This window comes from Catharus ustulatus, chromosome 4 (assembly GCF_009819885.2).
Source record: "Catharus ustulatus isolate bCatUst1 chromosome 4, bCatUst1.pri.v2, whole genome shotgun sequence".
NCBI classification, from domain to species: Eukaryota; Metazoa; Chordata; class Aves; order Passeriformes; family Turdidae; genus Catharus; species Catharus ustulatus.
The window spans coordinates 10,003,478-10,024,901 of NC_046224.1; the positions used below are offsets into that span (position 1 = coordinate 10,003,478).

At 37.1% G+C, this 21,424-nt stretch overlaps 1 protein-coding gene across 8 annotated transcripts in view; it reads left to right on the plus strand.

Annotated features, from left to right (window-relative positions):
• The window catches only part of PCLO (piccolo presynaptic cytomatrix protein), a 324,658-nt gene that overhangs the window by 223,032 nt on the left and 80,202 nt on the right, over positions 1 to 21,424 (plus strand). For 5 of the 8 annotated variants that reach the window (XM_033057798.1, XM_033057799.1, XM_033057802.1 and 2 more), the window contains exons 11-13: positions 15,050 to 15,158; positions 15,786 to 15,853; positions 18,363 to 18,574. In XM_033057798.1, coding sequence (XP_032913689.1) covers positions 15,050 to 15,158; positions 15,786 to 15,853; positions 18,363 to 18,574 — 389 coding nt within the window. Of the gene's footprint in view, positions 1 to 15,049; positions 15,159 to 15,785; positions 15,854 to 18,362; positions 18,575 to 21,424 lie in introns of those variants that run through there. The other 3 variants (XM_033057800.1, XM_033057805.1, XM_033057806.1) reach the window with 3 other exon arrangements.

Consider the following 21,424-nt stretch of genomic DNA (forward strand, 5'->3'; position numbering starts at 1 on the left):
AGCCAACCTTGGTGTCTGGCAGACATGGGCAGGTAGCAGCTATGCTCTCCAGGGTCTGAGCTCTGCTGGAGTCTCTGAAAGGACATAGCATCTGTGAAGTGGTTCACACTGCATTTAAAACATGGAGAATATTTCCAATTCATCAAATATGTAGTGTAGCTGATCCTGACTGCTTTTATGGGAAAAGGCAGTGGATCAGTACCTGCCAAGGGAACAAGAAACCTCAGTTCTGGGCCTTCCCCAAGACAGATACTTCTGCTTCCAAGGGGAGTGATGTCTGAAATGGCCCTTACTATTGAATTTCAGTTAAGAAAAGTGATTGGAGCCATTTTGTTTTTACTTGGATCTTGCTTTCTGATTTTCAGCTTATCCATCTTCCAAATTATAAGGCCTAAGTTATTACTTAGTGTGGTAATTCATGTACTTTCTGGGAAAACTGTCCTTTTTTTTGTCCTAATAGATTGCAGAAATGTAACACATTTGCTTTTTCTCGATCTCATGTACATTTTCCCCTGGCATTATTGCACATGTTCCTGTTGTTCCCCAAACCATGTAGCTATGAAACAGGAACTTTCTTAATAATTACTTCCAATGAAACCATGAAATGCTCCAGTCATAGCACTGTGATCCTCATTCCAAATGTTTTTTCTTTTTTTGGTGTATTACATTGACTTTAACAAAAGGAATTTTTCATTAATGTGTTGCTATGTCACAAACCTTTCATGTCTAGTAAGTACCTTATTCCTATGTTTATAACATCTTAATCTTCTCTTTGGATGTCAGCACTGTCAGTCCAAAATAAAATGTGTAGAAGAACTCTAGGCTTTCATTCAGATCTTAAATTGCATTTTTGGGTAATAGCAAGACTTCACATGGAAAAGATGGGAGAAAAATGTCTGCCTTCTGATACTATGGAAGTAAAGAAAAATATTATTTGCAATTTTAGTGAAGTTTGTACAAAGATACAGAATAATGAGGCTACAGCTCTATGTCTGTTTCTGAATGCCAAGAAGAATTCCACTGAAGATCCACTTACCTATGTAATATTATGCATATTTTTTAATGAATTTTGACTGTAAGGGACCTTTCCCTGGAGACTAAATGCTGCCAAACCAAAAGGGCATGCTAATAACCAAGAAGTATTAAACCTTAAAAAGTCCATAAGGGCTTAAAGATGATACAGGTAATTTGATGATAAAGGAAATCATCCTGTAGTATTTCTTGTACTAGAGTGGTTCCTTAGCCTTTGGAAGAGTAAAGGATTTTCTGTTGGCTTATTTGTTTGTTTGTTTTCTCTTTTCATAAATTTATTACTAAGAGGCCAGTAAGGACAGAGTAGAGACACAGTGATACATATCTACTAAAAGAAACTCAAATTAAAGATGCAGGGAAAAGACCTGGAATCTCTTCTTGCTCTTGTGCTAACTTTCTGCTTCCTCCCCATTCCAAGACAGCTCATGTCAGGAGGAAGCATGTCTGGAACAGCCTTCAAGGTACCCAGGCAAGCAGAGTTAGTTTTGGTACTGCCCACAAGTTCTGTTCTGTGTTTTAAAGGGTTCAACTTTTAGAGGCAGCTCCTCTTTCTGAGCCCTTCTCATGAGAGCCAGAAGACTGCTAACAGCAGCTGTTCTGCACAGTAGCACCCAAGCTGCTTTAAGCCAGGCCTGTGAACTTGTGTACTGCTCATGTGCAGTCAGCCTGCATTGCAAATGCACAATAAATATGGGACAGGCCCGTGTTGGAAGGTTAGGCTGCACTTTATGGCAGGCACAGGGTGAAAAAAGAGCAGGAAGGTAGAAAAAAAGGCATTAGGATGATCTGCTTAGAGGAAAGGAAAGGTGAAGACAGGAAAGCAGTGTGGTGAAAAACAAACTCCCATGTTCATCATTTATATTCATGATATGTGTTCAATATTAGAATCTATTTTCTAATAGAGAAAATGAGAGCCATTTACCTGCCCATGTGCAATGACAGGGCCATTTGCAAGTGCTGACCAGTCACCCCAATGAACAGGTTTCATTATTTCTTAGTTACTAGATAATGTGCTGAACAGCACCCCATGAAATTAACCTTTAAGATGACAGTAAAAGGAAATGAGTCATTCCAGGCAACGCTCATCATGGTGTGAGCTCTGTGCTTGCTAAATGAGTCCTGTCATAGTGTGGGTGAAGTGGAATCAATCCATGTAATTCATACATTTTCTGCTCATACAGACAGTTTTGGAACAGCTAAGTAGAAATAAGCATTGACATGTCTAACTAAAGCAGTTATGTATTACGTTAACTGATTATACTTTTCAGATGGGTCTGCATAGAAAGAACTGAGAGTTCCTGAGTGTGTGAAAGAAAGCATAAAAGGAATCAAAATTCTAGGAAAGTACTTTCATGACTGGTGCTAATGGGGAAGTAAAAACAGTTTTAGTCTTAGACACTACTAAAGAAAAGATAAATTTTTCATCATCTTATTCACAGATGACTGTAGTATTCTTAGAAGTATCAGCCTATCTCAGTGATAGTAATGCCTCTGCAATTCACACAGTAGAAGCTGGCTGATTAGTTGCAAAGCAGGGGCTTTCTTCTGATTAAATAGCTGTAGAGAGCATGAGACAAGAAAAACACTTTCCACTGTTTTGGAAGGAGTGAAGATCCAAAGAAGGAACTGAAAACACCTTCAAGCATGACAGTGATCCTTGATGAATATGATGCAGGCAGACTGGTAGATATGATAAAAGCTTTTCAGCAGATGAGCAGGAAGCACACACTGCTCCATCTGAATGAATACCCTTCAGTGGTGCACATGGATGGGCTGCAATGCTGCCTCAGAGGTTCTGTCTCTGAATGGAGACTAGCTAGGACAGCACCTGACAGCTACAGCAGATAAACACTTCTCTGCTGCCTACACTTTCCATAGATATGGAAAAATCTGGTGCCACCTAATGGACAACCCCCAGCTCCTGAATTCTGAATGTGTTTTACAGGAATGCTTTTGCAAGGCATCTGAAAAGGGATCTACCTATATTTGTTAATGCTTCACATGAAGAATTTCTCATTCAGTATCCTTAATCACATATCTCTGGATGCAATATGCATGGTTTAAATGTGAAGACTTAATAAGCCCCATGGGTAATACAAAGATTTCTGTATTTGCTGGCTTTCAATTTATGAACTGGGGTCATCTCATAGCTTCCTCAATTGCAGCAATATAGCAACACGTAAAACTAAATTTTACTGCACCTAAGTATTCTGATCTGTTTATGGGTGAAATTTAACAAGCTGTTCTGTCAGTCACATAAATTACTGTAGACCATCCTAAAGCAAGTTTGCTGCTACAGCTGCGTGGACATAGCTACCTCTTTCAGTAGAAATCATGACTATGCCAACAATAGTTAGCCCAGGGGGTTTATATCAGCACGTGTACACTTGCAGAGTATATTAGCCAAAAGGAGTTGGGCTCTAGACTGTTACAATGACTGCCATAATAAGTAATGCTGCAAACAATTGTTATTCCTGAAAAAGCTGTTAGTGATGACCTGATTTCATGTCATGTACTTCAGGAAGCAAAACAGGTGGGAAAACTTAAGAGTATATCTCTTTGATCAGATGAGCCCAAGATATCATAAATTAAACATATCTATCTGTGATATCTGTACAGATGTATTATGTTTATATATGTAGCAAGATGTATTATCTCCTCCTGGTTTTTTGAGCCTGCCTTCCCAGCAGCATCATCCCTAGCTGGAACGTGAGTATTAGTGTTAGAATTGCAATTTAAACATCATACTTCCTTCTCAGCTGTCACTGAATTCAGTGGTACAAGTAAAATCATGGTTAGTTTGATGAATTTGTTTTGTGAAACTCCTTGCTTTGAAAAGATGCATCTCTAAATTAAACCAATTTTCTATCTGCAGTTTACATGTATGGATTTTTAGCATGCATTATGGGTTTGGTTATTTTCATTTGCATGTGAAGAGAGACAGTAGAATTAGGAGTGTTCCTGAAGGCCTCTAAGAAAAGGACAAAGAAGAAAAAAATTGGAAATTGTATTTCTATTTCTTCTATTCACTGGAATGAACTGGGAAAAAGGGATAGACTATAAATATTTTTCTTTAAAATTTATTGTATATGTATCAAGGTCAGTATGGATGGGGCTTTGAGCAACCTTGGCCAGTGGAAGGAGTCCCTGGCCATGGCAGGGGTTTGGGAACTAAGTTATCTTAAAGGTTCCTTCTAATGCAAACCACTCCCTGATATTATGATTCAATATTCAATACAGTATTTATTTTCATCTATTATAAAATCCAAATAGATAAATGTGTTTTGTTACTTCTAGAGAAAGTAGTTATTAGTTTTGGTGAAGATAAAGAAATGCCTTTGAAATGGGATGAGTTCATAGGCAATTTAGCAATTCCTTGGATACTTTTAATCAAAGAAGAATTTCTCAAAGACTTTCATCTCTAAAGAATATTATATCATTTCTGATTCACTCTTTTATTGTCTTCAATGTGTTTGGGGGATCTGCAGTGTCAGTTGGCATTTTTTACTTCTTGCATATATTTTTGCCTTATTTTTACCTATTGTTGCATAACTGATTCTCAATATTTCATATATGCAGTAGCTCAGCTTTGAGTGGAGGCTCGTTTTACTTAAATTTTCTGTAGAATAAAGAAAATATGTAATTTCTGTTCTGTTAAATACAGCAGCTATTTTTCCTCCTTTTGCCTGGGAAGGAATATTTTGTGGTTTGATGTAAAAAAACCAGAGAGTATTGTTTTACTGTTGTACAGTTTTTGTTTGACACTAATAATTTTAATATTTGACACCTGGGAAAAAGACTTGGACATTTTCAATAGCTTTGGTGAAATGAAAGAAGTCTTAAAAGATTAAGCAGTGAAGTGATCAAACTCCTTTGTCCTTGTTGACCCATAATATCCATTTGAGCTTGAGTCTACAGATGAAATGTCAGTTTAACATTTATATTTGGCCATTAAAAAATAATGCTCAATATCTCATTTGGGCATATATTTGAAGGAGAATAAGCTGCTGCAATACCCAGTGAAGTCAATGTGAGGATGCTGTGCTGGGAATTTGGTAACAGTTCAGTGTTTATGTATTTTTTGTATATAATTAAAACACACAAGTTTGAAGAAATAGGGGCAGAATTTATCTTAGGGCTAGTGTATAGGTGGTAAGTGGAGACTATGGAAGTGTCAAAGTAGACAGCCTTATTGCTGCTGCTGTTACAAGACAAGGGTTGCCAGCTTGGGCAGCAGTTTCTGGTTGCTGTGCAGTAACAGGAGCAGTGGTCAAGTACCTGCACCACAGCACTGCCACAGAGCACTTGGGCTGGGGACACATCTTTCCAGCACCTTTCCTACCTGTACCTGCCACAGTTCCATCAAGCCCAGCTCTCATCTTTTGACTCATCTCAAATAAGCTCCATCTTGTAGGCTGTCTTATTCCTCATGAGTTTTGTAGCTGTTGCTTTAGCAGGAAAGCTCCTGTGTGCCTTCAGAAGGCAGAAAGTGAGCCCTGAACTACCAGCCCTGTCCTCCTTTTGGCTGTCATCAGCTGCAAACAGGGCCTTGCAGGGCATCCCTGTGTTTGTTGTCATGCTTGGCGTAACAGCGACTTCTCCCATGAGGAAACTGCTTTCCCTGGAGTGGCACAAATTTAATTTATACAACTATAGCTGTCAGCCAAGGAATGTGGTGTCATAAGTTTGTTTTGCATGTCTTCGGGTGCTTACACAGTGAATTCAGTACGTTAATTGTGATTGTAAGAAACACATAAATACCCAGGGACTGGCTGGTAAGAGATCATTTGTTTTAGTGTAGATAATGAGAAGAAACAGCAGCTGCTGCTAATCAGTATGCATGTGAGTATTCATAAAAGTTGATTAAGTATATAGCTGCCAGATAATCACCATCTGATCTTGCATGTACAGAGTAGTTTCAGTAACTGTGCATTCAAATTTCTTTTAAAGAGCCCTACACAGAATGACAAAACTATAGGTGTAATCCTGAGTCATTTATTTGCAATGCTTATTCATCATGCATGAATTCTACATTTATTACAATGAACCTACTTGTAAGAATAATGCTACTTTTTTGATCAAGTACTGCAGATCAAATTTGTATAAAGAGGTGTTAATAAAAAAAATTCAGCTGAGAGTAACAAGTATGTTGAAGATGTGTAAACATCAACAGAATTACATTCTAAGGTAGTGAGAAGAATAATTATTTTAAAATATTTAATTTGAAATGAAATTTAAATATTTTTTATTATTATTTTTAAGACAATTTTAGTCACGTATCATGGACCATTCTCTCTGAGATGTATGACAGTCATTGCAGGGACTCAATTTCCTTTCTCTAATTTGTGTTGCAGTTCTATAAGTGTGATTTTAGCCTGGTAGGCAGCTATGCCCCACACAGCCTCTCTCTCACTCCCCTGCAGTGAGGTGGGACAAGATCACTAGCACATCAAAACCAGTACAGCCAGTTGAGCTGCACTCTTAAATATGACCATGCACAAATTTTCATGCCTAGATTGATTAGATCTCTCTGATTCTACTCATAAAATCCACTCGCAAACCACATTTAACCAAATTAGATTTTTTTTGATTCTTAGTTCCTAACTCAGATAGTACAAGACAATGCTTGAGCTTCCAGGAAAGGCTTTGGGATCTCTGATCTTGGCTGAGGTAAGCAACCTTAGCATCATGAGAGAGCTTTTTTGTCCTGAATCCAGCACTGAAATTGGACTATCATTAATTTTGTTAATCAGATGTTCCTAAAAATGAGCTTTGTGCCTACATTTATTACTACACTTGGAAGAACAAGTAATTATTGAATACTGAAATCCTGCAGTCTTTTAACTTTCTATTAAAATGACAGTTCATTCTAACAGGCAATTATTAGTGTCCCTAATTTTTCTAGCACATATGGAACCTGTACTTCTTAAAGTTGAACAATCCTAACATTTATCACTAAATTCCTTTAGGAATGAGTTACAGGGATACAGAAGTTGAAGAGTTAATACTCAGTCCTTACTACTTCACAAGTACTACCTCCTACAACTCTATTGTTAGTAAGATTTCTGATGCACTTAGCTTTACGAATAGCACTTGTCACATGGACATCTCAAAGTTAATGTACAATAACATTATCTTTAGATGTAGCATAACATTAAGACATAAAGAAACTGAGACACAAAGAGACTAACTGGTGTGCTTGTGCTGCTCACCTGGCTGGTTGTAGCAGAAGCAGAACTAACAGCTCAGTCTCTGATGTGCCACATTAACTCCCTTCACCTGAGGTTCACTCTCCCTTAGTTCCTTTTTCTCGTTGATAAGGTACAGCTGTCGGTTTGCTAAACTGAGAAAAAAATAGTCCTTTTCATTTTCTAGGACAGATTTATCACTTTAGATGACAAAGGAGGGAATCAATACACATATTTTTAGGTGTCTGAAAAGTAAATACCACACCTCACTTTGTATTATGGGCTCTTTTTCTAAGGATACCCTAGAGACGTGATTCATCTCGTTCTAAACAGGTGCCAGTTGAGATGAGCCATCCTAAGAGGAACCTGCTTCTCTTCATTCATTAACTACTCAAAATTCCTAGACAGCTATGAGGCAAGGCATGTACCTTTGTACAGCCAAAAATTGGTACACTGACTCTAAGCTCAAAAGAATGTAAAACCATAGGAGCTGTATGCATGTGTGCATGAGTGGTTCCCTGCAGACATGCATACTGCTTTCCATGCTCTTTTCTTTATTGTTCTGAATCTGTTCAAAATTAGATGAAGAACACAAAAAGATAATTTAATGCATTTTCACCTGTGGTTCACTTGTGGCTTTACTTGTGTTCTGTTGAAACTGGACAAAAATGAAACAAATCTTTTCTACAAACTTTCTACAGCTATGGACATGTGCATGTCAGGAATTTGCACAAACATACATTTAGCTTCTACAAGAGAAACATAAAATATGTTCATTTAAATAAAGTCATTCCAATGACAGAAAAATTTAGCTCAACTTGATTTAGAACACAAATAAGTTGATTCAGAGATAATATCATGGATTTACCCTTTCTTTTATTATGAAGAGCTTAATTTCCAAAACACTTTTCTTAAAAGGAGAATTATGTGCATTATATGAAAAATATATGCATACAGGAGTTGAGAACTGCATAGGTTTGGCCAGAAATTTGTATTCACTTTAGTTAGCTTTCAGGTTATATGACTCTCACAAAAGAGATAATAGTGGGTAAATTCTACTTTATATTTGAATAATCACACAATGTCAGAACTGTAAAATTACTCCCAGGGTACAGAGGATGGTTATCAACAGAATGACTCCTATTAGAACACATCAAGTAAAGAGCTCACTCTATTCCATGTGACAGACTGGCATTTTAAGGTCTTCAGCCATTCTCATTAAGACTTGACTTTTTGCTTGAACAGTGATGTTTGCTTACTGTGAGTCACAAAAACTTTCTGCTCTTGTTTCCATATGACCTTAAGCATCATTGGCATGCGATGCATAACCATGGCCTTTGCTCATTCCTAGCACACTTTCCTAATAATTCCATTATTTTCTGAATTGGCCTCTGTAGTCTCTTAGTGGTGACATTGCTGGAGACCAGCCTGGAATTCACTGAGCAAGAGTTAGATTCCCCCAGATCTGTGTGAGGTCTCCTCTACAGGAAAGCGCAAGAGACTCAGCATGTTGGGGGTCCTCATTGAAGAGCAAATTTTTTTTAGCATTACTTTTTTCTCTGTTGTGCTTTTCAAATATACCCTATTCTCTCCCAAGCACCAGGACCTGTATATGCCAGTGGTATGTCCAAAGAGCAAGGGATGCCAATTGCTGAGTCTACTTCTCACCCTCTGGGTTTGTAAGTTAACAACTTTGTGATGGTCACAGAGATGTGCCTTTTGCACACTTTCAGAAGCTGATAGTTATCTTTTTTTCTCTACCTCATACCCCTGTGAGACACTGGAAAATGTTTCTGGGTTATTCTTTGTCCTTTCCTCCTTATCTTGGGGTCTGTGCCCTGTTCTTTATCTTCCTGCCAGTCTTTTTATAGTTTCAGGCAGCACTTTGATTTAGTCAGTGCTTTGCTGAAGTTTGGTTCTGCCTTGTCTTTTTAAAGCTGCTTTTCCTTACCTGAGCAAAGTCTCCTGCGGAACCGCATTTTAATGATTTAGGATCTTGATGACACGCTAACCTATGTGACATGAATCACTTTTTTCTTCCAGCAAAATTCTTCTGGAAGTTCTGCATACTTAAATTCCCACTCATATTTCATTCAGAGAATTATTGAATATATATTTCTATGATAACAGAACTTCCTGAGCTGGAAGGGCCCAGAAGGATCATCAAATCCAATGCCTGCCCCTGCACAGGGCAGTCCAAAGCATCACACCATGTGCCTCAGAGCCTTGTCCAAGTGCTCCTGCCAATCTTGCTGCTGTAATCACTTCCAAGAGAAGCCTGCTCCTTTTCCTAATATCCAGCCTAACTCCTCTGACAGAGCCTCATGCCATTTGCTGTCACTGGTCACCAGAAAGATCAGTACCTGCCCCTCCACTTGCCCTTGTGAAGAAGCTGTAGACCATGACTCTCTCCTCCTCTCTCCTCTCCTCTGTAGGCAGCATAAACCAAGTGACCTCAGACTCCCAAGATCATTAAAAAATCTTTGAGAGAAGTCTCGTGATGACAATAGGACAGTGTTTTATGTAGACTTTGTTTGAAATTTTTACTGTCATAATTTATATTTTTAGGAGAATAGAAAGTAACTAAAAAAGAGAGAATGATTCTTTAGACATACACTGTAACTTCCACAAGTTTATTTGCATCTCATGAAGTGTGACTCTTGCCTCTACAAAGGAAAATTTCAAACCCAACTATCACTCCATTCACAGATGTAACTGAGAGAAGTAAGAGTAACAGAACTACAATTGCGTAAGGGAGAAGAAATTATTCCTCAAAAATGGAAATTAAAATAAACCTCTCTGAATTTGGAATCCACAAATATAAATATATAATGCAGACAGGAATATACTGGTCTGAATTCTTATCTGGCTATAAATTCCCAGGAAAATAATGGTTTTAGCTATCTACCATTAATGAAAGAGACAGCAAAGATAAATTCCTGCAACCTTCTTGTTCGCTGATCTTTAGGTGAATCTTAGAGTGACTTGGAATTAACAGACTTTTTCATTCTACCATATATTACATATTTTTTAAAAATCTGAAATCATCGTAAACTGCTTTTAAAAGCAGAGGTTTTTTTTTTGAGCACATTCTAATAATGAAATGTTTAAGACTTTCAAGTCAATTAGAGCATTTTACAGGAAACTCATTTCTGTGGCAAAAATCTTTACAATCTCTTAAATGATGTTACTGAAACAAAGTAAACACTCTGCTTTACAGCTTCAGTGAATGCTATGCTGCAAAAAAACCCACTTGTTTTTCTAAAACACTGAATAATTGCAATCCAGCACAACATTTTGTTCAGCGTGATATAACTGATCATCTGTCCGCAACTCTAATGTAAACTAATCTTTGAGTATATAGCAATGGTGAAAACATGACAAACTTATAATTTATGTCACACTTATTCTCGTAAACAGTAAATCTAAGCTTCATTTACCTTGCCAGAACTTCAGTTTGGTCACACAAATACAAGCAGATCACTTGTTGCTCTAGCATAGTTCAGACTGAAGGGTGATCTATGCAGTCATGGGCCAGTATGTATCTAAATCTGAAGGCAGTGGTGGTGTGTATAGCTGCCAAAAAATTCCAAGTACACCTCAAATACGAGGTTGATTTTCTCTGACCATACTTTTATAAATGTCATTTTATAGTAGTACAGCAGCCATGAGGCATAGGAGGGTCCATTATATAATTTCTACTCGATGAACAACATATCAATTTTTAAGAATCATGAGTGTTGTCTATATAATAATTATTGTAATAAGTGAAAAATATTCAGCCTGAGTGTGAATGACAAATGGAAGAGGAAGTTAAGGTGTCAACAGAAAATAATGAGTTTTGGTGTGATTCATGCCCAGCAGTTTGGGTAAACACATTAACACATTGACTTTCATCAACCTATTTTGAACCATCAAAAAGGTTTAGAAATAAAAGAAAAATAACTGGAGAACATAGGCCATAAAGTAATTTTGTGATGAATGTCAGACTTCAAGTTTGTATTGTTTCTCCTATTCTGAGTGCACATTTAACTTTTATAGCACTTTCTGGGATTTCAAAGTAATGTTTCTGAATTTTAATTCTTACATGATATAGAAAGATACTAATATTCACATTTTGCTTATTGAAGTTGCTGTTCTCTAGAGTCCAATTTCATTTTCCTCTGTGAGCATTAGATCAGTAAAAAATGCAATTCAAACTGACTTGTTTATTATACATATGAATAAACAATACAAACTATGAAGAAGCAGAGAATTAACCCCAGCAATCTGTGGGTATAAATACGGTGCAACCAAAACCAGAGGTTGCATTGTAAGATTGTAATATTTAGATATTTTTAAATTCCAGTAGGGCAGCAGCTCTGAGACTTAAAATGAATGGAAAACTAACAGGTTTTATACACAAATAGAGTTGGAAATAATTACAAACTCTTAATGACACAGCAAACAATAGTTTTTCCACTTCTTGGGTGCCTTGAGTATAGTGAATAAGAGAGGCTGCAGTAGAATAGTGTATTCAAAGTGACTGAGATTAACTTTATAGTAGTATACGTTATGTTACACAGGGTAATAAAATCGAAGAGATGTTCAGTGGTTCAATTTCATATTTCTGTATTTGAATCAACTATGTCAAGACTCATATTTAGAGAAATCAAATCCTTGGATGATTTTCAGATTTCTTTGAACTTTAATCATGCAGCTAGCTTATCTATGAAAGTTGAGTCTGAAGAGGAGAGAAAATATTAGAAATCATGTAAGATGGGTGAAAACTGAGATAAATATTGTGCCTTCCAGTTTACAAAAACACTAATACAAAAACCTATTCTATCTGCATATTTTATAATTTGTTTTGTGTTGTTTTATCTACAACCATGTTCAGTTAAACAGATTTATCACCCCAGTGATGGAATGAAAGATATATTTATTGAGAGTATGGGATGCTGATATTGCTAAAAATAAGTTGTTGCTCACCCAATAAAATAATAATGAAAGAAAGATACTAGAATAAATCATGTATTTGATTGTCAGGGTAATTACTAGTACTTCCTCAGTCAGCAGACTTTCCAAGGAGCAATGCAAGTATTCTCATTCTCCTAATTTTTACTAAACTGGTGACTTGAAGCATAAAACTTTTAGAAATGTGACTATATCCTGACTACAAAAGACCAGTAACATAATGTGATTGGTTTTAGGGAAAAAAAAAAACCCCACAAATCTCTTATGACTTCTAATATTTTTTTTTTCTATTTTTGTTAATTAGACTTGCATTCCTTCTAAAGTTTTTCTTTGTAACATTACTTTTTAATTTTTTTTTTAAATGTGTGTAGTAGTTACATGTTAAGAAAAAAGAAATCAGCTTCTTGCCTACATTATTTTTTCTAAGACCCCAGGGCTATCATTCTGATCAGTTCAATTGTGTTTTAATTGCTTGATTTTAAACATTCATGGATCCACAAGGCACACAATGAAAAGAAGTTACCCCTGTACTGACAGACTACATTAATCTCTGTGTTAGCTAAGGCTTTTGAAAATGCATTTCCTTTCAGTTTGTTGCTTTGTTCATGTGTTTGTGACCCTTCTGACTAAGTGACTGACTGCAGTGCTGATGTGCACACTGTTGAAACTCTCACCAGTGGAAATCAGACTTGGTTTCCAAATCCTGGCACTGCAGTGGTGCTCAGCTAAGCTCTTCCTGCTAGTCTTTTAAATTAAAGTGGGCTGTTGATGATAGTCTCACTCCTCCCTTGGTAAATTTTCTTCTGAATCTATAACAGCAGACTGTGATGAACCCAGGACGGTAGCTCAAGAAGCTGGCAGTATTTTGTTGATAAAGCATTTTTTTTGTTTTTGTTGAGTTTTTTTGGTGGGTTTTTTTTGTTTGTTTGTTTGTTTGGGTTTTTTTTTGTAATAAAAGGATGTTAGTTGCTCTATCAAATGTTGAACATTTGTTCTTGCTCCTTGCCACTACATGGAAGTGGTGGTTTTGCTTGTCTTAATCATAACGTTCATGTCACCATTACATCCTATGCCATGATAGCATTATGAGGGCACACATTAAAAAAAATACAAAAATAACTTCAGTTCCTTCCTTTCTAGAAGCTTAGAAACCAAGCTCAAGCTGTTATATTTGTATGACTGAAAATCAGGGGAAATGAATTTGCTCATAATTACTGTTGCTTTATTCCAGAGGAACTGAGTTTAAAATCAGATCTGCTTTAACAAGCAAGATTGTGTTTTTGAATCATGGCTGGTAAATGAAAGGGGCTAAATTTTAGGAAAAGTCAAATCTATTTTGACATTAGGCAGCTGGCTTTACTGCCTTCTGAGCATCACTTTTTATTCATTCTTCACAGTTTGTTTTTCTATAAACTTCTACAAACAAAATGATAAATTCTGGCTGAGAACAGTTATGAGCAATTCTGATATTTCAACTCCTAATTCATGGAATCCTATGGAAAATTTTGGAATATAAATGTGTATATTTATTTTTCATATTCTTTCATTGTCAGATAATTTGGTCTGATTTATTCCATGAAAATTTTTCATTATATTTTATTTAGCAGCATGCTTTTATATGAGTTTATTTCCACATTTCACTTCATTATTTTTCCCATTTGTCATATGCACCAGCACAGGATTTTGAGATTAAAATATGACCCAGATGAAGACTTGGTTTTATCTGTGTAAGTGGTAGCAAGCTAAATGTTTGTGGTTTTCTTTGCTGTGTGAGTGATGTGGTTTTCAGATGTTTTTAATGCTTTGCTTTTAGTGGACTATTAATAATTCAGCATCTTGTCCCATTAAGTAATTTTTTTCCACTAGAGTCAGAGGCTTAGATTTTGACACTTGTACATTGGTGAGAAGTTAATCTAAATTTGGAGTCATCCTTATGACTAATTAATTCAAAATATGAATTCTCAGAACCTCAGTTGTAAGTCCCAAATATGGATCTAGGGTTTCTTTTGTGTAGCATTTCACCTTAACCAAAAGATTTCTCATCGTATCAGAATATACCTCACATGATTTACAGAGGGATTGACTCTGCAAATTCTCAACATAAAACTTCATTTTAAAGATACATTGAACCATACTGAGTCTCCTGGCTCAGTCCTGGGATACTTGGAAGACAGAGAAGATTAGATCAATATTCACTATTTTTCAGCCTGATTAATATAGTTCTATTTATATCTTCCACAGTGAATTATGTTCATCTGTTTTGTCAATTTTTTATGAGAAAAGATAAGGAAGAGAAATTTAAACCTGAATACTACCAGGCTGATGTTTGAAATGTGGAGGCACATTTTTTCAGTAAAATCAGTTAATCCAAAAACCTTCATTTTTTTGTAAGTGACAAAGTAAAGAAACTATATTTGAATTATCTAATCACATTCAAAAATTAATTCCATTTTGAGGCTCAGCTTCTTGGCAGCAATTTGTCACTGTAGGAAACAGTTATCTTCCAAGACCATGGCTGGCCAGGAAATGTCTGATATATAGAATGTTTTGGTTTCTTGCCATGCTGGTAGGTGTGCATGTTTTTGATATTGGAAAAATTTTTCGATGCCAGGCTGAGGAGACTGCATGTATACTTTGAATCAGAGAGAATTAATCTCCTGTCTTGTTTCAGCAGGTAAATTATAGCTGAAGGGACAAAAACATTCAACAGTCTAATCTGTATGAAGTGAAAGGGCTTGCTAATGTCTTGTGCCATTTGAACAACATTCTCTGAATGTCACATCAAATTGTCTGGTCAAAGCAAGGCAAGAAGGATCTAACTGATGCCTTTGTCAAAATGTGAGCCCTTGACCTCTTGCATTTTGCCTTCTTAGGAATGCAGGTGCTGGAATGGAATGGCATCCCCTTGACCGGGAAAACTTATGAAGAGGTCCAGAGCATTATTGTTCAACAGAGTGGGGAAGCAGAAATATGTGTAAGACTGTGAGTTTTTCCCCATCTTTCTGTTTCCATTTCTTTTTGGCTTTTCATGGCTTTTAGTTTGGTTTTTTTTGTTTTTGTTTTATTTTTTAATTTTAATTTACAATTGTTAAGGTGGAACCTTTGTTAGCCCAAAGCATTGATGTAATAATAAGCAAGAGTTCACTGTGACTGTGGGAGATTTTTTGTTCTGTTTTTCTCTTAAAGTAAGAAGGTGAGATAAACTGAATTAGATGCTAGTAATTATGCATTTGTAAACAATGATAAGTCCATTGTCGGGCCACAATCTCTCATGACAAACATACAATTCACTGAATTTACTGGTGTTAGAAAAATAAGGTAATTTAGTAATAACTTGACTTTTTGTGAAATCTATGTCCTTTAGATGAAAGTCATATAAGCACCATGAGAAATGCATACACTTGCATTAAATCCATTAAAGATTTCACCTTAAAAGAAGCTTTTCTTCTCAGCTCTTTAACAGCATTGCAAATATATCTCAGCTAAGAAGGGACCATGCTTGGGAGCTGCTTTCTGTCATGAACCACTATTCATTTACCTATTTAATACAGTAATGAGGGTATGAGGAAAGAGTTTCTTTTGTCTCAGGCTTCTAATTGCTTTCTTTAGGGACCTGAACATGCTCTCGGACTCTGAGAATCCCCAGCACCTGGAGCTGCATGAGCCAGTAAGGGCAGGTGAGAGACAAGAAGTTGCTTTGATATTGTAGGACTGGATAGCAACTGAAAACTGGATGTGATATAAGCTTGTACATTAGTACTGTAAGCTCTGGTGTTGCATCCAAAATATTGTCATGGATAGAAAGGGGGCCACACCTTATGTGCAAAGGCAAAACAAGGGGTTTGAATGCACTCTCAATGAGTTTGCAGACAACACCAATTGAGGCAGGAGTGTTGATCTGCTGGAGGATAGGAAGGCTCTGCAGAGGAATCTGGGCAAGCTGGATTGATGGGCTGAGGCCAATTGCATGAGATTCATCAAGTCCAAATGTCAGATCCTGCACCTGGGTCTCAGCAGCCACAGGCAGCCCTACAGGCTGGGGGAAGAGTGGCTGCAAAGCTGCCCAGAGGAAAAGTACCTGTGAGTGCTGGGTCCTGTAAACTTTACATGTGATATGTCGTTGTCCTTTTTCCTTCTGTGGCCCCTAGCGTTTACTTTGCCCAGTCCCTGGATTTGCACCTGTGTCAGTACCTGGCCAGTGCTGGTGTCCCCAGGGCCTCGTCTGCCATCCTGTGTCCAAACCTTGCAGCACTCTCCTGTCACCCCAGGCCTCTGCTCCTGCAAACTTCATTATTTATCTGGAGTCATAAATGCTTCAGTCAGCGCAGTGCAATTACAGCTGTGCCTTTCTATATCAAAATAATTAAGAATGGGCACTATACCACACCACTTTACAAGGTGAAGTGCAACTCAAAGTTAGGTCGTAGCCATCCAATCATTAGAAAATTGCTGTTGCAGCCAGAGAGGTTAAACCAAGCTCCCAGCAAACTACAGCAAGTCCAGATAACACACAGGTCCTAAGGCCTGTGTTCATAGAACCATAGAATTGTCAATGTTGGAAAAGATCTCGATGAAAATACCTGTTAGCTTCATACAAGGTTTGTGGCCTGCTATAAGTGATGAAAAAATGGTATTTACTGGATACAGGGATGCAATAGCAAGTAGTCAGTTTTGTTATGAGTTCTAAGATGACAGTGCTTTGGGGAGGATTTCCTGCTGTTCAATCAATACCACAACTGCAGCCTTCAGTCATTGTATCAGTCATATCTAAGCTAACTCAGAATCAACATCCACAGTTTTAGTAGTAATGCAGCCCCTAAGCAAGCTCTCTGCAGATTAAGATTGCTTCACTCACCATTCTGTGGGTCTGCTCTGGCTTCTGTGGTTTTGTGGCTGCTCTTTTAACAATCAGGACCTAAATTAGCTGGACTGAATCCTCCATTTTCTAATCATATACAATTTCCTAGCTATTAATATACCATCAACCTACCATTATTGAAAATTGATATTATTTATAATAATTGAAAACAAAGACTAAGTATGACAGAGCTTTGAAGCAGAACTACCCACATTTTTTTGATTTGTGGGCAGATCAAAACTCCAAAAGCATTGAAAGACACTAAAGTCAGTTTTGGAAAGGACAAAACCTGGACTAAAACTGCTTTTTATTAACAAAGAAAACTCAAAATGAGAAGGAACAGAAATCAAAGAAAATTGTTCCATTCTGGCGGGCATGCTTCCTCCTGATCTGGCAATCTTCAAGTGGTTTCTAAGTTGGAACTCTGTAGAGTTCTTGCCATTACCTCTGAGGTTTGGCAGACTGTGCTTTAGAAAGGAGCAATCTCCATTTTCTCTGAAAGAAAAATGAATTAGCCAAGAAGGGAGGATAAGGCTAAAGTTCTTTAAAACTTCTCATACTTCTGAGAACCTGGGAACCAAGCTGTGCCTAGCATCCTTTTAATTCTATTCAGTCTAGCATATATGAAAGCATATGTGTTGTTTGACTTTTCTGTGTTAAATAGAAATTGCTATCTCCAAAGGGTAAATTCCTCCCACTCATTCCTGGGCAGCAGGGAGGGCAATCAGACTCCTACTACAGATGCCTCAGTCAGGTGTGAGTAATACGGAAAGATGAATCAGGGCTTCTAGCCTTCATTTGTTTATATTTTTCTTCTTTGATTAATTGGTGGTAGTAAATTTTTGAGGCTTTTTTCTCTTTATTTTTGTATAAATTATCTCAGGAACAGTTCTGTCCAATGTCCAGCTGATTTTTAAAACATTGAAATTATATTTAAACCTTTTACAAGAAAGATCAGATACTTAGTGAAACCGGACCAGTTTTAAACAATGAATGATAGCACAGGCCAGTCTTTAAAACTGCAATTTGCTCCAGTTTGATTCAACATGATCAGCAAAACTCTTTTTTCTTCACCTAGAAGTACCTCCTCAGAAACCTTTCTAGGTAAAGAGCACTGGTATGTATCACTAATACAGAGAGATTGGAATTGAGATGTCGGTACTGTGGGAGAAATGGCTATTTTTTCATAGAATGCATTTTGCATCTTCAAAGTATACAGGCAGATGATATGAAAAGTTGTAAGGATTTTATGCTGTCCCTGTACCATGGCAAGATGGATTTGGGTGTGCTGGCAATTATCAAAACAAAGCTCTCTTGCTTTAATCCAGTAGATAAAGCGAAGTCCCCAGGGGTTGATCCCAAGCAGCTGGCTGCAGAGCTCCAAAAGGTTTCTCTACAGCAGTCGCCTCTGGTTGCTTCTTCAGGAGTGGAAAAGGGATCTCATGCCCACTCTGGAACCACTTCTGCCACCTCCAGTGCTGTTCCAAGCCCTGGTCAGCCTGGGTCTCCCTCTGTGAGCAAAAAGCGGCACAGCAGCAAGGTAAGAAATTTCCAAGTTATGGAGCAAGAACATTTTGATAACAGGAAGAGACTGTCTGTTTGCCTGTGCATCTTGGAAAACTCATTTCCTGGATAACAGTGAATATTGCTGTTAAGATATTAAATCTGGACATAAAGAAAGATTATATTATTTATCCAAGAGATTTATCCCTCTATATATTTTTTTTTTTTACTTAATATTATTTAAGCAAAATAACTGCCCTTTACAGTCTTTCTTGCTCTTTCTTTTTAAGTGCATCCTATATGGTGGTGAGGTACTATTTCCACTAAAGAAGCTGATAGTGCTAAGACCATAATTTCCCTCTCTGTACTAAACTATTGCTTAAAGTACTACAAGCTGTGAATAATCGTAGCAATAATAAGTCTCTGAAATCCAGGGAAAGATTGAAAACAAATTTAGCATTAAAATGCATTTTATCACTAGCTAATTCCTGTGAACTTGCCAAGCACAATTTGTCATTTTCTTTGCCACATCCTGTCCATTCCTCAACTGAAATTCCTCTTGTGCATCACACACCTAAAAAGGGAAGAGTGGGAATTTAGTAGCATTTCTTCACAGTTGAAACTGAGAACTAGATCATAAAGTCATCTGTCATATTTTATCATTTCGTGTCAAAAAAGTCAAGACCTGAAGTGAAACTCAGTTCTGTGAAGACTGCATTTGCTTAAGCAATTTGCAAGAGTGCTGATTGCTGTCCTGAATATCCAGCTTCTGAGACACTTAAAATGCTTCACATTATAAACAAAATGCTTTCTAAACATTTATTACCTGCACTTTTACTCCATTTTGGGACTGTCAGGTTCATACTGTGTTACAGTTGTATTTGTATTTTTGGGCTTTTGGAACTATGCCTGTGATTTGAACAGATGAGTAGGTACTGCACAAACCAGAACCAGGAAATGGTGTCTGCTCATTTCAGGAAGTTCTTTGATAATCCAACATAACTTTCATGTGAGAGGGATCAGAAATATTTTTCATCCAGCAATTTAGTACAAACTGGGAAGATATTTATTGCTCAGTTTGGTTTGGACAGTAATAGTCTTGCCACAATGCCCATAGACTTTCTGCAAACTGATTCAGGTCTGTGATGCAAAGTTAAATTTGTATACCAGTATTTACTGGATCTAACTTCAGGGATGTGGCAGAGTTGCTTAATCCTTAGGTCAATAGTTAGATTCACTATAGCATACTCTGGATATTGTGTACATTTACATATGAACTAGTTTGCCACATGCATGATTTTTGCCACTGAGAATAGTACTGAAGTACAGGTCCTGAGGCTGGGTGAGACCTGCCATCACAGTGAAACCTGCATGCAGAGAGCAGGGCTCTTAGTGCCCATGCCATCATCTATACTGAAATGTAGATCTCACATTTGGTGACATGAATCACACTCCTAAATTCACAGTGTGGAGATCCATAAGTCCTTGCTGTGCAGTATATCCTGCCCCATTCTGTCCACCTGAGGAGACTGGGTTCCCAGCTTTGGCATTGCAGCAGGTCACCTAAAGTTAGATGCATAAATTTAATTTCCTGCTTCACAAAGGATTTAGGATTCTTTTATGAAAATTTGGCTATAGGCTTATAAAGATTAAACAAAAAATATTAGAACTAATGTCTTTATATAGGAGATGCAAAAGTCAGAACTAGTCAAGTAAATATTTTAAACATTCTTTGCTTATTTGTGAAAATCATGTTGAGAGGCATTTCTTTCATAACAAACATAGCTCTTGTTGACTCGTATAGTTTCTGTTCATTGACTTCAGGCCAAGTTTATAATGGTGTTGAGCTCTGTTAGAAGAGAAAGCTTATCCTTTCTGGAGCTGCTCTTTGCCTTGGGCTGACAGCATTTCTAGGCAGGCTGCAGCCCTGCCAAAAGTATCATGACAGACTAAATATCCAAACTGCCTAGATCTTGTTTTTGCAACTATTTTTATTTTTAGCCAGAAGTTGTAAAAATATTTTTGTATAGCATATACACTTTAGAAATGTTGTAGTCTCTGCCATATTCTGCAGTTCCAATTTTCTCATATTTAATATTGCTAAAGAAGGTGATAGAGCATAGTGCATCAAAGGCTGGCATTAGCCAGTTTCACTTCATGGTCATCACAACTCCTTGAGGAGGTATGATGGTCTTACAAAACACCATCTCTTACACAGGCTGTGTGAGTGCACGTAGGAGTATCAAAAGTAATTAGACTGAAATTAGATTAGCCATCACAGGAGAGATTTAACCCTTGGAAGCCTTGAGCTGGCAATATTTTGTGCAGAACCTGTTTCTTTCATAGTGTAAATGCACAATCATTCTGTGGTGAAGATTGCATCCAAGATATAAATGATCTATAGAAGCATTTAATATGCAGAATGTGTTGCTTTTTCTTCTAAATCCTCAGATCCTTCATTTCCTAAAAGACAACTGCGAAATACTTCCAGTCATTACAAATTAAACCTCACTGAGGCCATGATAAAGAAAGATAGTTATTTGCATCTCTGCTCTCAATGCAGAAACAGCTTCAAAGTTAGCCCAGCTCTGAGCTGGGGATTAGGCCAGGTGGCCTTGAGAGGTCTCTTTCAGCCAAAATTATTCTGTTTCTTTAAAATATATGGGCAATTCTTCATGATCAGTTTTAGATCTGCTGACATCAGAGAAAACAGAATATTTAATGTATTGAATCACAGTCTTGTAAATGATACAGAAATTCAACAATTATATAGAAACATAAAAGGGCACATTTATTTTTAGAGTCTCCACTTTACAAACTACACCTTAACCAACTTTGGAAGTCCCAATGCAAATTCATCACGCCCATTCCCTTCTCTATGAACTCC